Source organism: Haliaeetus albicilla, chromosome 18 (assembly GCF_947461875.1).
Source record: "Haliaeetus albicilla chromosome 18, bHalAlb1.1, whole genome shotgun sequence".
Taxonomy (NCBI): domain Eukaryota; kingdom Metazoa; phylum Chordata; class Aves; order Accipitriformes; family Accipitridae; genus Haliaeetus; species Haliaeetus albicilla.
Window position 1 is genome coordinate 17,227,517 of NC_091500.1, and position 16,959 is coordinate 17,244,475.

At 38.7% G+C, this 16,959-nt stretch overlaps 2 protein-coding genes across 4 annotated transcripts in view; both read left to right on the forward strand.

Moving 5' to 3' along the window:
• MBOAT2 (membrane bound O-acyltransferase domain containing 2) overlaps positions 1–7,060 on the forward strand; it is a 108,289-nt gene extending 101,229 nt beyond the window's left edge. The window contains exon 13 of the mRNA XM_069805834.1: positions 353–7,060. Coding sequence (XP_069661935.1) covers positions 353–575 — 223 coding nt within the window. The 3' untranslated portion in view covers positions 576–7,060. The remainder of the gene's footprint in view (positions 1–352) is intronic.
• Positions 7,061–12,248: 5,188 nt separating this feature from the next.
• Positions 12,249–16,959, forward strand: part of KIDINS220 (kinase D interacting substrate 220) — an 80,422-nt gene continuing 75,711 nt past the window's right edge. For all 3 annotated transcript variants that reach the window (XM_069805842.1, XM_069805843.1, XM_069805845.1), the window contains exon 1: positions 12,249–12,385. The gene's annotated coding sequence lies outside the window, so the exon portion shown is untranslated. The remainder of the gene's footprint in view (positions 12,386–16,959) is intronic.

Sequence of the window (16,959 nt, forward strand, 5' to 3'; positions counted from 1 at the left end):
TGGGGCAGAGAAAAAGAAAAAAAAAACCACCAAAAACAAAACCAGAGAGTACCTTTGAGATTACTATATGCACTTTAACTATTCTATAGCAAGGCTAGATAATGACTTCCCAAAAGTAACTTGTGAAAAAGAAAGTTGAAAGCAGACTTCTATTTACTTTACATCTCTGTTAGAGCACTAAGTACTGTGGGGGAAGATTTCATTTCTGACTTCCCCTTTACTGCTTTTCTTAAAGTAAATATTAACGTCTTCCTGTCTTAGCAAAGTACTGTATGCCAGTAGACTTATTCCTAAAGCATCCTCTAAGAGTGTTCAGATTTTTATTGAATTATTATTTTTGTTTGTTTTTTAGCTCCTGCTATTTCTGTCTTCATATTGCCAGCATCCTGGTATTGTTGGTATTTCCATTGAAAAGAACTCAAAAAGGAAGTAAAAAGCATGAAAGCGTCCAGCCTGTGTGGTCCAAAAAACTAGAAGAAGAAAATCTTTTGCAAAAGAACAGTTATTCCACAACAAATAATAGTTTCAGTCAGAAACAAGAAATAACCTGCAGATATCAAGCATTAAAACAGTGATTGAGGAAATACTATGATGAAAATATTTTGTATGTTTTCAGAAACCCATTTTTAGCACCTTTTAAAGGGGTTTGTATTTGTTTGCAAAGATGTTTAGTAAGAAAAGAATGCATTACCTAGGAAAATCACATACAATAGCAAGACTGGAAACAAAACAAATTAACCCCTCCCATGCCATGTCCCTGTGGGTCACGCCTTATATGAAGATATTACCATTATTTCAATGGGCACTCAGGACTTGCAACGTATGTCCATAGGGTCATATGTGTGCCCTTTGCTGAATGTACGTTGTGTATCCCAAGGCACTGATGGGGTGGAACAAAATTGTGTCAATCTAGGATTAACAAATGGAAATTAATTTTTCCAAATGAATGACTTGCCTTAAACCCTCTATTTACTGAAATATTGTTTCTAAGTGGGTATTTTCAAGTTTGATTTTATGTGGAAAGCATATTTCAAATATATAATACTATATGCTATAAAGAAGATAAAAATAGGAAATGCAAAGTCATTAGAAGGCTTTTGAATCTTTAAAAGGGAACTGCAATAAGCATCTCAGTATTTGGAGGGTTTTCTTAAAGTATCTCAAACTATTACAGTACATTACAGAACTGTAAACATTACTGATGCCAAATTATAGTTAGGTTTCTTTGATAAAGAGTATACACATAGCCCTTCTGAATGGATTAAAAAAAAAAAAAAAGAAACACATGAAGGTTCATCTTTTCCAGGGCTTGATAGCTCTAATCTAGGTTTCTTTAAAGTACCGAAAAACAATAAAACACTGCCAAGTGGGCTTTGCAGCTAGAGAAGGAAAGGCAGCCATAGGACACAGAAGACAATGTGCAAGCACCAGGATTTCAATGAAGGTGCATTTTTACCCTTAAATACCAGAAATACTTGTTCTAGAATAGAACTGTTTTACAAAAAATTATTTTTAATACTTAAAGTTGTTTTGAATTTTCAGGCGTACAGTAGTTAGTTGATGATGTTTTCAATATAAAATAGCAAAATTATCTTGAGCTTTAGTGCATAGGTAGTCAAACATGAAATTACTATCATAACCAATTTCTGTATGCTTGATAATTGATGGCCCTTTATCCAAAGAAGTATATCAATTTGAGGAAAAGCTTTTTCTTTAAATTAGAATTTTAGATGCAAAGTTCACATCATATTTGTGGATAACATAATGAAAGAAAGAAATCCTTCAGAATATCTGGCTTACAAAATTATGGAAGTGTGTCAAGGGAATAATTCAGTGGTTATATCTGTTCCAGACCATTTATTGTGATGATGGTCCCTGCTAGAGTACTGCTGTTAAAGGGCTACATTTTAATTGCTTATATTCTGCATTTTCTTGTAATTTTTTTAAGGAAACACAAACTGTTTATCCACATGGATTTTTTTTAGCTTTAAAAATGACACAAAATACTACCAGAGAAAAATAATGCAGCTTGTTGATTAATAACCTACAAATGAATGAGAAAAATTTTGTCATAATATTTCGAACCTTAAATTTTTCATCAAATATCTGGCACTAGTGGGGTGAATATTCTTAGTTCCAGAAGTGCAATGATGGTCCTCAGCTTTGGGGATACTACCATGCAAAAATAGTCACAGTACTTCTGGCTTACTCTCTAAAGAACCAGATCCTAAGTCAGGTCAGAGTTGTTTCCTTGCTGTGATAGTTCTGTGTCTGGCCTTTGGCTCCTTGCCTAAAACTCCACGAGGATAAAATACCTTTTCCATATATGTAGGTTAGCACTAATTTACACAGTTAGAAAGGGGGAACTAAATATGAAATGAGAGTAGATGAGTCTGTTTAGATGAGCGGGGATGTTCGTTGTTTCAGTAACAGCTGTATTATCTTTAAGATAAAATAATCTGACTTCTAAATCCTTAGCTTGTTTACCCAAGTAGACCTCTGCTTACATGGGGTTGTGGTTGTCATATGTCTCTTTGAAATGGCATTATGGTTTTTTTCTGTTGTTTATAAGTAAGGGCACACTAGTTTCTTTGTTTGATTATCCTTATTAGATACAGAATCAGGAAAGATATTTTTCCACTTTCTGTTCTTGAAGGGACATTCACGTAAAATAACAAATTAGAATTGCATATTTCTGGATGGGTGAGTAGAATTAGGGTTAATTCTTTCAGCATTTGTTGCTGTTGAATTTAAATTCATCTTGTTGGTGCAGTCTATGTATCTACCCAAACAAGCACTTTTGGATGCCAGTATAACATCTCATGTGCCATTTTTCCCATTAATGTTCTGGTACTCTTGTTTTGGCATGTGTGCCCACATGTGCGATGGAGGCTTACTAATTCTTCATTATGAAATATGAAAACAGTTGTAAGCACTCCCAGAAAATAAGCAGGTTTAGGATAGCGAAGACTGGTACTTCAGTGTCAGTGAATTCACTGGTACGGTTTTGTTCAGAACTTTTGTATATGGGGAAGTTAAAACAGCTAAGAAAATATGTATGTGCTGTTGTTGGGCACAAGTGGCAAGATACGGGTTTCAAAATTGGATGTGACTGGTGTCTGTATGCAATACAATTACTGTTTTCTTCATGGTTTGAACCCCTTAAATAATAGCAACACAAGAAAATTATGACAACTAATTAGTTCCACACAGAATTTATTTTTAAGTATAGTGTCCTAGAATTTACCCTTTAAATGTTACTGCTGAATATAAAAGTACTTTGAACCAAAATCTGCTCTTCGTGCAAATGAATTCTCTTGGGGACTATGGAAAGAGTTTTTTTGTTTTAATGGCAGCACTCTGATTTTAGTCAAACAGGGGTTTTGTTGTTGTTGCTTTCCCTCTGATTTACTTGTTTTCTGCCTTGCTATCGCACTGGATGCTTTTTATCCATTTACTCAGAAAGTCAAGAGCAGCCAGCCCTGATGTTTTAGATAATTTTTAGGTTTTACACATGTCATTTTATAATACTGAATTTGAAAGGATGGTGGTGATTTGCTATTGCTCTTGCTGAGAAAAATAGAAAGTACATTTCCTAGAAATATTTTGGGCATGAAGGAAACATGATTTTAAGTATTCTTTCACTGATTAACTGATGTGTATCCAAAAGGTAAAAGTGGTTTTTTGTATTGCAGATCAGCACACTATGAAAAGTAAATATAACATATCATTCACAATTTTATGGTGCTTTGCAGATATTTGTCTATTGTGAACAATTCATTCAGGCACTTAATGAGTTAATGTTAGTAAATGTAGTCACCCTGATAGTAACTATTTGCTTGCTTAACCTTTTTTAAATTTCACAATTCTGTATTAATGAAAGATGTATATTATACATTTAAATAATACTTTCAGTGGTGCCTACTACTGTTGTAACAGGGAAGGCTTTGTTAGCTTTACAGTTACAGACATGTCCTTCTTATTCAGGAAATTTATTCTTCCATGGCCATTTCTTAAGTTGACATGTAGACAAGATTTCAGTAATAGGTGACATTTTAAAATATATTACCAGGTAAAAATATTGGTATGCATTTCAATATGCTCTTGATAACAAATCATACTTTAGTGAGAAGACTTTACGAAAAAATCTTTGTATATTCCCTGCTCTACGCTGACTTGTGGTATGAGTTTTACCAGTATAGTATATCATTTATTAGAAGAATTTTACACTTAAATAACTTGTTCTGTTTCCCCTATGGGAATAAGTAATATAAATATAAATACTATGCTTGTATGACAGGATGCACACTAGGCAGTTGTGCCTCTTCTGATGGCAGTGATTTGGTTAGTGGTAAAATGTCCTCTGATGCAGAGGAGACCTTTATGAGATCTTTACCTCCTGTCAAATTCATATCAAAAGTAATTTTAACAGAGTCTGGAGCTTTCTCTCAGAAGCTTTGCAAACAAATCGTCAACAGATTTGTTTAAATACATGGTCAAATGTGTCTTCATGTTTGCCTGCAAATGTGTCACTGTTACTTACATGTAAACTTTCACATGCTCAGCTTTATAAGTTGGCCTTGAATGATGAAGGAATTTAAAAGCACAAGTTACAGTAAGTTAGGCTTTCATTTCCCTTATCCTTAAGTCTTTCACTTTATAATTCTAATTGAATTCTGAAATCAGGTTTGAGAATTTTTCATTTTCAATAAATTGCCATTTATGTTGAAAAGTGATCGGCGTTATAAAAACAGATGGAAATAAATTTAAGGGGTTTAGTATGGTGCAGACTCTACATACGAAAAATACACATCGGTTCTGTGCTGATTCATCACACCATTTCACTACGTGATTAGCCTTTAGGCATTTATTTGGGTCCAGTAATACTCTGAACAGCACTTGGGAGTATTTTCAAATTTCCTGTTAAAAACTCAATTGGCTGTAAGTACTTAAGTTAAACAAGTATTTAAATGCTATGCTGAATAAGTATCTAAGCAGATACTCTAGTGAATTGAGCCTACTCCCACTGGATTACCAGAGCTGTCTGGATCTAAGCTAGTTTGCACTGTTGATCTTGTTCATAGTCATGGTGGAAACACTGGCTGTGAAGAAGTCTCTGGTCAGTGGCCAGGGGGGTTTGCCACAAGAGTTTCTGGGAGGAGCTAAGCCTACATGCAGAGCTTGACAGAGGATCTACTCACTTGTGACCCAGGCTGCAGCTGCTCTATGGTACATCTGCCTGAATTTTTGATGTGTTTGCTGTCTTAACCTGGACATTGTGGAAACACCATGAAATCCAGGCATCCACAAAGTCACCCTGCAAGGTTACAACTGCAAATACGGCAACAGTTGCTTATTATGGTCAAAACTAAATGAAAGCAAAAAATTAATTTCTTAAAAACTTGTTTTCAGGTGAGCTGCTTATGTTTTTTTACAAAACCTAACCATCAACTTATTAATTTTCATCCCGTTAAATATTTAAAACATAATTTTGCTCACTTTAGGTATAAAAAAAAGGCAAATTTTGCCACTTCATCATCATCTGTGCATTAGCTGTGTGTCCAGTGACTTAGGCCTGGTTTTGATTTTAGATGTTTTTAGATTTTCTAAATCCATGTGCATATCCATACAAACACTGTGTAAACTTCATGAATTGGCAAACTGTAGTTACATATAGTGTGCATAAATATACCTAAAATAGGCCATATCAATATTTACATGAGGTAGTGTTGAGCCTTCCAGTTGTACACTACATCTGCTGAAGGCTGCTGAGCTCCATTCTCAGAGTATAAGCTTTCTGCTTCCTAAAGTGAAAATAGAATCCGCTGGCTACGCTTTAAGTAGAAAGTAAAGGGCTTCTTTCACTCTGTTTGCAACACCAACCCTTACAGGATATTCTGCTGCAGGCTACGAAGACAAAATTTGACTTCAGATATATGACTGAAATCTGAGTTAGGGCCACTTTTGGAGGAAACTTTTTGTATTAATAGTGACTCAGTCCAGCACCTTATTCCAAACTAACCTCTTGGCAAAAGAGACCTCTGCACAATCTTCTTCCTTCCTTTTGTTCTCTGAGGAAGAACTACCCCAAGCTGGATTTTCATTTAGGTTTCACTACAATATGTCTTATGAACAGATAGCTGTGGCCCATGCTGTAGTTGGATTAGGCTTCCAAATGGTGACGATGTAATCTGAAACAAAAAATAGAGAAACAGGGTGCCTAGACACTGGTAATCAGAATAGTGCAACACCACATATTAAAGGTGCAACAATCTTTTGTCACAATAAGTTAAGAGTATTTGCCTATGCATATTTTGCCTTTCTATGTGTTTATCAGTTCTCTACATCTTTTCTTTGTACCTTCTTTTGTCCAGTGGTGTTGACTATTTCTATGAAGAATCTTCTGATGTGTCTTACTGTGACAAAGGTGTCAAAATGATACAATAATAATTAGGTAGTTATTCTTAAATCCCAGACCTCAGATGTGTTCTAGATCAGTTAGAAGAGAACATTCAAAATGTATTGAACAAAAAATAGTGTAAGATGGGTAAATATAGCATTATTCAAAGATGTTGTAATAAGTTATTCAATTTAAGAATTAAAAATATGGAACTTTGTTGTTTCCTGCCTTGGTTACACATTCAAGGGAATAGTTTTACCTCAATGCAGAAGTAGTTATGCCTCCAACTACCCATATGTTAAGGTGAGAAAACACCCCTAAAAGTGGATAGCTACAGTATTCCTAAATTTGCCTTTCCTGGTTCAGATTATAATGCATTGTTGGTGAATTTCATTTTTATTATTCCAAAATATATATTTTTTAAAAAGTGTTATTTTTCAACAGATCCATAAACTAAGTGTTGGTGTATGGTAAAATTAAAATACCACTGTTAGTTACACTGTGATTGTGATATTTTAATAATTACTTATTTCTAATTTGTCTCAGCAGTGCTGCAGAAGCATGCTGTTATGTTTTAAAGGTGTTTTTAACTTGCCTATAAATGTTTTTTTCTAATTTGTGTCTTTAAATCTGATTAAACTGTAGTTTAAAAAAAGTGAACTTTTTCTAAATTCTTTGGTGTCTGTGAGTGCTAAAGAACAAAATTATTTTAATGCAGTTTCTCCTTTTAGATTACTAAACATTACAATGCATGCATTTACACTGTTACTTGGACTGTTCTACTTCAAAATTGCTTTCATTTCATTTGTTTTCTAGAGTTTACATAAAAATATATGTATATAATTGTTTTCCAGTAGCGCTGGTAAATAGAATTTCAAGTTTAGCCTCTTGTTACTTGGGAAAGGTAATTACACAACTTTAAACTCTCCGTCTCAAAGCATATTGTTGCCTCATGTGCACTGCTTCTGAATATGACAACTCAGCTATTTTTAGCTTGAGAAATGAAAACCTCATAACTAACAAATCAAAATCAGTGTTTTGAACAAGCTGCTGCTTTAATTGATGATTCCAAAGGAGCAGGACTAAATGTGTACCATGCATGTGCATTTTTTTGCTTTTTGAAACTGGACTACTAGGACTCACTCCACTGTGATAGTTTCTGTTGGCTGGTGACAGTACGTTAAAGCAGGCTGAGACTCCTTGACCTACAGGTTCTTCACCATGTGTGTTTAGGTTGTTACAGAAAAGAAGGGATATTACATGTCACTACTAAATAAGGGCTGTTTCCATCACTTCCTGTCTCGTACTGAATCTTGGTTCTCTCTTCTCTTGATCAGGTATTAATTCTGCTTCAGTACAAACCTTGTAAAGCCAATGTAAGTTTGTGAAGACATCCTCACAAAGATCTGTTTCTGCAAGTGGTCTCACCCTAGAGGAATACTGGAATGTGTGTTGGTCTCTTGGAAGGCCCTACCATAGTAATGATATTTTTAAGCCTTGTGTGTTTAGAATTCTTTTTTAGCAAGCTGTGTTGTGGGAGATGAAAATACTTGCCATTTCAACACAAAGGACTTACAGATGCAATTTTAGAAGCTCTGGTGATTTCTGACATTTCAACCAGAAATTAGAGACTGCAGTGGAAATTGCCTTCTCAAATATGCATTCACAATGGAGTTGGTCAGGAGTATGAAAAGTATCTTCATGAACTAAACATTTACTACTCTGTTTAGTGAAAAGCTCATTTGAACAGATTGAGATAAAACACAGCTTTCTGCTACTACTTTAGGATGCTAAGACTTGTTGGTGAATATGATTATTCATATGATGGAAATTTTTAACTCTGCTCTTTCAAGGTACTGAATAGAAAGAGTCCTGATTAAGAACATCCCAGAGCCAGCAGATATTTTCCTGTGCCTATAATTAACTTAATTCCATGTGAGTAACTTCCTGATAACATGCAGGATGTTTCAGCATAGAATACAGAAATAGTTCTAGGGGAAGATGTCTTCAACCTACTTACTACATTAGAGTTGGAGACCTGTACCCTCAGCACAGTTTACCAGTTCATCTTACAGATCTTCCTAGGATGGCCATTTATAGTAGTAAGAGAGTTATTTCTCTGTGGGGGTTACTCATTATCTTTACAAACTAAACTATGACAGTAAAAGGACTCTCCGCACTTTTATTCTAGTTATTCTACTGTCACAAGAAAAACATTCAAATATAAATCAAGCATGAGATAAAAAACAAAACACTCGTGTAATACACATGCTTAAAGCAATGTTTTCCCAGTGATTTCCTGATGGGATACCTAAATTACTTGACTGATAATTAATAACTTATTTCATGGGGGAGAATTCCATGCCAGCTTTCCTTTTGTTTGAAATATGGTGGTCTTTGTATCAAATCCTTCTGGTTTGCCCTCCATTGCCTACTTTACCATTTAGGTTGTTACACCATGAGTAACATGGCTGCCCATGTACTCTACCCCATAACAGCCTCTTCCCATATTAATGCTTTTGTCAGGTGGCAAAAATATGCATGTTACATGGCCATGATTTTGATAAATTAAAGTTGAGGAAATGGGAGGAAGGAAAAAAACCAGTTTTAAGTACTATGGTAATTAGAATAATAAGCTGCTTAATAATTAAAGCACAACAATAACTTTTAATTTATATCTTTACTGGGTAGATGTTGAAATCTGAAATATTGGGGCAATTTTGTGCCTGAGGCAAGCTTGGTTACTGCGACAGTCCAGTTGTTTAAAAATTAAAAGATTAAAAATCATACATCTATTATGAGGGAGGCTAAACAAAAAGGATAAGAATTACTTGAAAAATGCACTTAATGTTTTTTCATTTGGCTGTCTTTTTGTGAGTCTTGCTAAATTTTATCCACTGTTTTGGAGCATTGAATATCAATTAATCTTGGGGACAATTTCCAAGCACTTGAAGGACAAGAAGGTGATTGGAAGTAGTCAACATGGATTCACCAAGGGGAAGTCATGCTTGACCAACTTGATAAACTTCTATGATGAAATGACTGTCTCTGTAGACGAGGGGAGAGCAGTGGATATTGTCTGCCTGGACTTCAGTAAGGCTTTTGACACTGCAACCTGTAAGATCCTCATAGAGAACCTGTTGATGTATGGGCTGGATGAGCTGACAGTGAGGCGGATTGAAAACTGGCTGAACGGCCAGCACCAGAGGATGGTGATCACTGGCACGAAGTGAAGCTGGAGGCCAGTAACTATAGCTGTGTACCCCAGGGGTTGATACTGGGTCTGATCCTCTTTGACATGTTTGTTAATGATCTGGATGATGGGGCAGAGTATACCCTCAGCAAGTGTGCAGATGACACCAAACTGGGAATGTCAGAGGGTCATGAGGGTACCCAGAGGGACGTCAACAGGCTGGAGAAATAGGCTGATGGGAACCTCATGAGGGTCAACAAGGGTCAACCCAGCTGGAAGGCAGCTTTGCAGAGAAGGACGCAGGGGTTCTGGTGGTCACCAAGTTGAACATGAGCCAGCAATGTGCCCTTGATGTAAAGAAGGGACCTCCAGAGGTCCCTTCTAACTTCAACCATTCTGTGATTCTGTGAAACCCTGTGGGAGATGGAAAAGCTGGAAAGAGAAAATTGCTTGGAAGAAATTTTTTATTTTGTCAGATTATATGCTCTAATGCAGCAGTTTACAAACATCAACATGTATTACCTTTTTAAAAAGCATCATAAAAATCAAGTATTTCTAGACAGACTCTGGAAAATTTTTGCTCAGAGTTAAGTGTCACTTAAACTATATTAATAATATGACAAAAGTTTTGGGGGACAACGGTTAAGAGATTATTTTTAAAAGTGTTTGATGAGAAGTGGACTGCTTTGTGTGAAATCACAAATCTATTATTCAACCCTTCAGTGGAACCGTGTTTCATTGCCTATGTGCATTAATCACTGGTGGGAAAGTGTTGTTCCTAATGTAGGCGTAGGGTACAAGTAGAAGAGCACAAGGATGTCAGGAGTTGGACCGATCTGTAGCAAAAGGGGAAGAAGGTGAAGAACCATACAGAAAACTCTGCCTTCCCTGCCTGTGTATTCCTGGTGTGTGTACAGTTCCTTTGTACACAGGAGGGAAGGAGCTACTGGCTCTGCCTGATAAATTTGTAGCTGCAGGGTGAGAAGACAGCTAACACCTGATGGGTGGAAACACTATGGTAGTGGAATAAGGATTTGGGTGATGAGGAGATCATGAAGTGAGAGATTAATGTACATTTTAGTATAAACTCTGAAAAAAGAGTAATATTTTGAAAATGTTTGAAAATCCATTGTCAGACTGTTATTTCTCTTGCGTACATAAGATTATATGGATGCTTGAAACATCAGGACTGCTCATCCTTTAGCAGTGGCCCCTGTGTATACATTCAGGTAGCACAGAGTGAGCATGTTTCAGCCCAGCAGTAACTGCAGGGATTCATTCATCCTCCATCTGTTCACATTGCACTTCTATTGTGTAAATAAGAAGAATGTCCTTTATGTCCTTACTTCCTCTTGTTTTTTTTTCAGCTGAATCAGTGTTTTGGTGCAAGATCTAAGTGGATTTAGCTTTTGATTTTCAAAGCTTGCTCTTTTGCCTTGTATTATCAACTTCTGTGAGTGTAAGGAAATTGTTTATTTAATCTGGGTGTGAAGGATTTCTTAAGGTAATAGGAGAAACCATGCTTAAAAAAGTGAGCAAAAGCACTTGTAGCCCACTTCCTGGTTATAAGTATTTACCTTCTGGTGAGTGATAATTATTTGGGATATACAGGAAGCGCTGCCAGATGTTTCTTCAAGAAGCTAACAGTGATGGCTCTTGAGAGAGATGGAAGATCTCGGTGTTGTAAAGATTTTAAGTCAGTGCTTTGACCCTTGGGACTCAGTAACCTTACAGATAAGCAGGAATATGGAGGCCATACTCCTTTCCCTTGCTGGTTCGTTGCCACCCTTTGTTGCCATCCCAGGTTTAAGCAAGGTTCCGTCATCTCTTGGGGAGGTGTTATAGTTGTAGTCATTGGAGATCATCTCATCCAGTTGTCCAAATGAATTAAATGCAGATGCATCTGTTATCATGGATTTGGACTAGGCTGAAGATGGAAGTGACCTTTTACAGTCATGGGCTGCGTTTTATCATCACAGAAAGTACAGACTGAAGAACTGTAAAACGCGCTGGAAATGGTGTCAGAAGGCCACAGCCACTCACACCCCGGCCCAGGCCGTGAGGTGGGTTTTCAAAATACCCGCAAAGCTGCTCGGGCACCTGGGCTGTCGGGGAGGTCTGGGAGAAGCTGGTGAATCTCAAAGTTTGTGGTGTGGTGAGGGTTTTTTTTCCTCTCCCGTATCTACCAACGGCAGTCCTCACCTTCCGTTTGAAAACCACGCTTTCCTCGGCTCATCCATCAGATGGCAATTGTTAACAGTTTTTTATTTTTTTTTGTAATCCCTTTTCTTTCGGAGAGCAGCCCCGGGGTGAATGCTAAGGCGGTCACTGTGCTCCAGCTCTCCCAGGGCTACCCAGCCTGGGGGGAGCGGAGCCGGGCTCAGCCCGAGCCCCGTCAGCCGCTACCGCTCGGCCGGTGAGGACGCCGCGGAGCGCGGTGACTCCCTGCCGGTCGGGGCTCCCGGGCAGGCTTTTTGTTTTGGGTCCCCGTTATTAGCTGCCGGTACAGGGTTATTAGGCCGCCCGTCCCGCGGGCTGGTCGAGGCGCGGCTCCCGCCGCCCGCGGTCCGCCGCTCCCCAGGCCGCGGCGCCGGGCGGTGGCGGCGGGCGGTGCCGCCCCGCAGCCCACGTGACCAGCCCGGTGAAGGGGCGGGGAGGAGGAGGGCAGAGGGAGGTAAGATGGCGGCCGCCGGTGGTGGGGAGTGAGGAGCGCTCGGGGCCGCTGCCTCCCTGTCAGTCTCCGGCTGGGCGCGGGGAGCCGCCCGCAGGGGCCGAGTCCCGCCAGCCGTGGGGTGAGTGGCGAGAGGAAGGCGGGGAGCGGGGAGAGCGCGGGCCGGGCGCGGAAGGGCAGGGGAAGGGCGCGGGGGAGGGGGCGCTCCCGGCTGACAAACAAAGGGCGTCGCGGGGCCCCTCCTCGCCGTCGCGCCCGGAGCTTCCCGCCGCCCCCCGGCAGCGGCGGGGCCGCAGGGGGCTCGCTGGGGAGGGGGACTAACGGTCGCGGTAGGCTGGCGGGGCTGGTCCCCTCCCGCCCCGGACCGGGCCGGAGGGCCGCGGGGCCGGGAGCAGCGGCGGCGCCCGGGCCGCTCCGCCCTGGCCAGCCCCTGGGGCTCCGGCAGCGCTGTGTGCGACGGGCGGCCGGGGCCCTCTTTGTGGTCGGCGGGGACATCGTACAGGAGATAAAACGGCCCGTGGGCTGCCGCGGGCACGGCCGGGTGTCGCTGTCAGCTCCGCCCCGGGGGTGGGGGAGCCGCCTGTACCGTTTTTCTCTCCTTTGCTTGACTCGGAAAGAGAGATAAGAGCTCGACCCGTCAGGAGAGTGTGGCGTCTGATTTCCGAGGTGAAGAATCGCGGAACGGTTGAGGTTGGGAGGGAGCTCGGGGTCATCTGGTCCAGACCCCTGCTCAAGCAGGGCCGCCCGCAGCTGGCTGCTCAGGACCGCGTCCGGGCGGCTTTTGTGCATCTCCAAGGATGGAGACTCCACAGTCTCCCTGGGCAACCTGTGCCAGCGCTGGGTCGCTCTCACAGTAACAACGTGTTTCCTGATGTTCCGACGGCACCTCCTGTGCTCCAGTTTGTGCCCTTTGCCTCTGGCCCTGTCACTGGGCACCACTGAAGAAGTTGAGCTTGAATAGCAAAATCCCTTAAGGACGGGGCTTTGTTACTTCTCGTATATGCTGAAAAATTCGTTGGGGTGAGTGCATTCCCATCTGTAACTTTTGACAAAGGATTCATGCTGGAGTAATATGTTTTTTGCTGGAAAAGTGTTTGAATCATGAAAGTAATTATCTGACACTCCCTCCACCCCCTTGTCAAGTAATAAAGAAATGGAAGGATTTAAAGGAGTTTTTTTATCACGTCAGAATGCATAAGAAAACCCATGTGTTTGTCTATTGACTAGACATTTGTTCTTTTTTCTGCAGTGGTGGTTATTTAAAGTAACTCAGTTACCAAGAAATTCAAATCTACCTGAAGTCCTCTGTGACCACAGCTTCTGAAACATGGCCATATTAGTTTTAAAATCTTTTTAACAAAGAAATCATCATCACAACTGACTTTTTCCTTAAGTGAAAATACTTCCAAAGTTAGATTTTGTCATAGATCTTGTGGCTGTGACTAACAAACCCTTGATCTTATGATACAGAGAAATGCCTTGGCTTTATGAGATAGCGTAAGATGATATTGTAGACTTTCTCAATGAACTTTTGTGTGTTTCGTACAGGTTTTGACAGAATTGATTTATATTGGTTGGTGTGATTTTTTTAAAAAGCTTAATGGTGATACCTGGTTTTGTTTACTTTCTTTCATTTAAAGTATTTGATACCTGAAATAGTATTTTGTAGGATTGTTTTGTATTTTTATAGGAGTGGAATTTTCTCTTGGAATTCAGATGTGCTTAGCAATACTTTTTTGTTCATTGACCACACTTAAATTCAGTCTTAAAGGTAGACTACTTTCTCTGATAAATCTCACTGCCAGTTACTTCACAAAACCTTTCTTTTAACTGATCTTTTTAACCAGGGTAGAACGTAGACATATCTGATAGTTGCTATCAGATGACAATGATGACTTTTTGTTTAAATAAGTGTTTGCATCTTTCTGGTATTTTGGATGTAATCTCTAGTCTCAGTTGTTTTATTTAAAAAAAATAAAAATCCCCTCACTACAAAATTTGGAAATGGCTGTCGTCTTGAGTGCCTAAGATGGAAAAGAATGACTTGCGTATCTCCAGTTTTCCCTAATTCTTACAGTGTACTGTAATAATGGTTACAACCATAGGGATCTCTTTTTGTGTAAACTTTTTAGTTCTGTTTGTTACAAGTTTCAAAATAATAATGTCTGTGTCTCTATCTTAGTTATCCTTTTGTGTCTTTTAATGTTTTTTAGTTATACTATTTGTTCTTTGATATAAAGTAATGAAAAAATAAGGTAGTCTATTAAAATGTTTCTCATCTGGTTAACAGGAGTGTGGCTAAGAGAAGTAGAATAAATGTTCCCAGATAAATAAGGAAAAGCTGAAAATCAGCATGAAGTCATTAGTCATACTGGAACTTTAGGTGTTGGAGAAGAGATGTGGGGGTAGACCACTTATGAAAGCTTAGATTTGTTATTTCTTTCTGCCTCTGAATACCAGAAATCAATATTTTAGAGGCTTGCTTCAACTGTTTTGAAAATTTGTTCTTTAAACAGAATCTTGGTTAACTCAGTTCCTGTAGAAAGAATAGTTAAAAATATTTACTGCTTCATGTGATGCCCAACTTGTGATCTCTTAATGTTTATGAAGTATGTCTATTTAGCAAGTAATTACAATAAGGTGTCATAAGGGGTGGGTAATACTTGTGTCAGCAAGATTCTCTGCAGCATGAGTAAAGGTGATGTTCCAATTTGTTTTTCATTTTTCATGCCATCATAAAGTATAAAAATGTGTGAGAATATGAAATTGACTTATGTTAGTCTTTTGTAACAAATTTTATATGTACAATTCATCTGTATTCCACGGTTCTTTAAATTTTAATTTGGAAGGATGGCATTTCCAGTTCTTAAGGGCACAGTACTGCATGTTTCTGTATCTGATTAGTACATGCCCAGATTTCAGCAGCACTGTAATTATTTCCTTTTACTGTTAACTGAAAGATCTACCACAGTATTGCATGTTGGGAAGGTAGCTTTTGTACCTGGAAATAGAAGGAAACATGTTAATAAGAAGGTGACAATTTTTTTTCATCGTATGATGAAAAGTATGAATTTTATGTAAGTCACTATGATCTTTACCTATTGAAAACAAAACGAGAAAAGGAAGTATTCTCAATAACACTAGTGTTTGTTGACCAATTTTGATATTTATTCATAAATGATCACAGCTCACAGAATTAAAAAAAATGGGAGAGAATGATAAAAAAATGGGGGAGAATGATGAAAAAGATGGTGATATTTGGAAAATTTTGTGTGTAGTGATATTTTTTTAATCTAGTTAGAAACTGTATGAGATTCTGAGGGTACATTAAATATTTGCAGATTTGAGTTATCAGCATCTCTGCAGTCAGTATTGGTGCAGTTGAGAGAAACTAAATTTTTGTAAATCAGCAAATTTTTGCCGTCTTTCCAAAACAGTGATAACATCTGCTTCAGCTAGGATGTGAGCGCCTTAAAAAACAGGTTAATCCTTGTGCAAACGTTGCCTTCACCTGAGCATTTGTGCTCTTAATATATCTTTTCATCCTTCTTGATGCGTTGTTAGTCTTATAAAATATCAGGATTTGCAGCCCAAGGGCATTGTGAGATTTCTAAGCTTGGAAGTTTGGATTGTGAATGAAGAGCTGGTTCGTGGGCTGGGAATTGGCTTGCTTTGGTGGGAGAAAAAGTAACAGCATTAATCCTTGTTGAAAGGGGATCAACTTCCAAATGGGCTCCTGGTGTTGTTACAGATGGTGAAAATACTTCTGCTGTGTCAAAGAACAAAGTAAATACTGTTAATTGAGCAATTGAGGACCATATATGTATTGGATATTCTTGAATGGTACTAGTTTTGCACTAGATTTATGAAATTAGGCAGGGATTAAGTTGTTCTCCTTTTTTTTGGTAAAGGATGAGCCATTGAGGGTTTTTTTTGTTCTAGGCTTGTTTGTTTTGAAAAGTGTATGAATATATATTTCAGGAGCTTTTGCCATTGGAGCGGCCAGAATAGAGTTACTTATCTAGCTCAAGACTGTACTTCAGAGTCTTGCTTCAATGCATTTGTGATAATTTAAAAGAAATCTTAAGCATTGGAAGAAATCACACCTTAGTGTCCAGCACCCGCATGGACTTTGAGTACAGTGCTTAATTTTCATAACATAATAACATAAGTCTTGTTTAATAAAAAGATGCACTGTGGTTGTGCTCAGTTTATATTAAGTTGCTGTCATGAGTGAAAATATCATGAATGAACTTCAGCCTAATTTCAGACATGTTTACTGGTTTTTTTTGTGGGTTTGTTTAAGGATGAGAAGAATACTTATAAATAGATTAGCCTGGTGAATTCAGGTTGAATTTTAAATCGAAATTTCTGTTGCTGACTCCCTAAACAGTGCTTTCCTAAAGCCCTCCAGTGATCTTAATCTTTTGGATGCTCTAAGAAGCTTGCCTGAAAAGTGGCAAATGAAAGCATGAGGATATAAAATTCATAATTACGATACTTGGTTTTGTTTTTATAAAATAGACCATTATTAATTCTAAGAAGGGGATATTATGTAACAGTGTAGTGTAGGTGACAAATAGTTCACCCCTACAAAGCTTTTTTCATTTTAAAAAAGTAATATTAACATGGGGTTTGTAAATGCAGCTCTGGATGCATTCTTTAGCGTCAGGTATTTTGCTGTTAGTCAAAGGT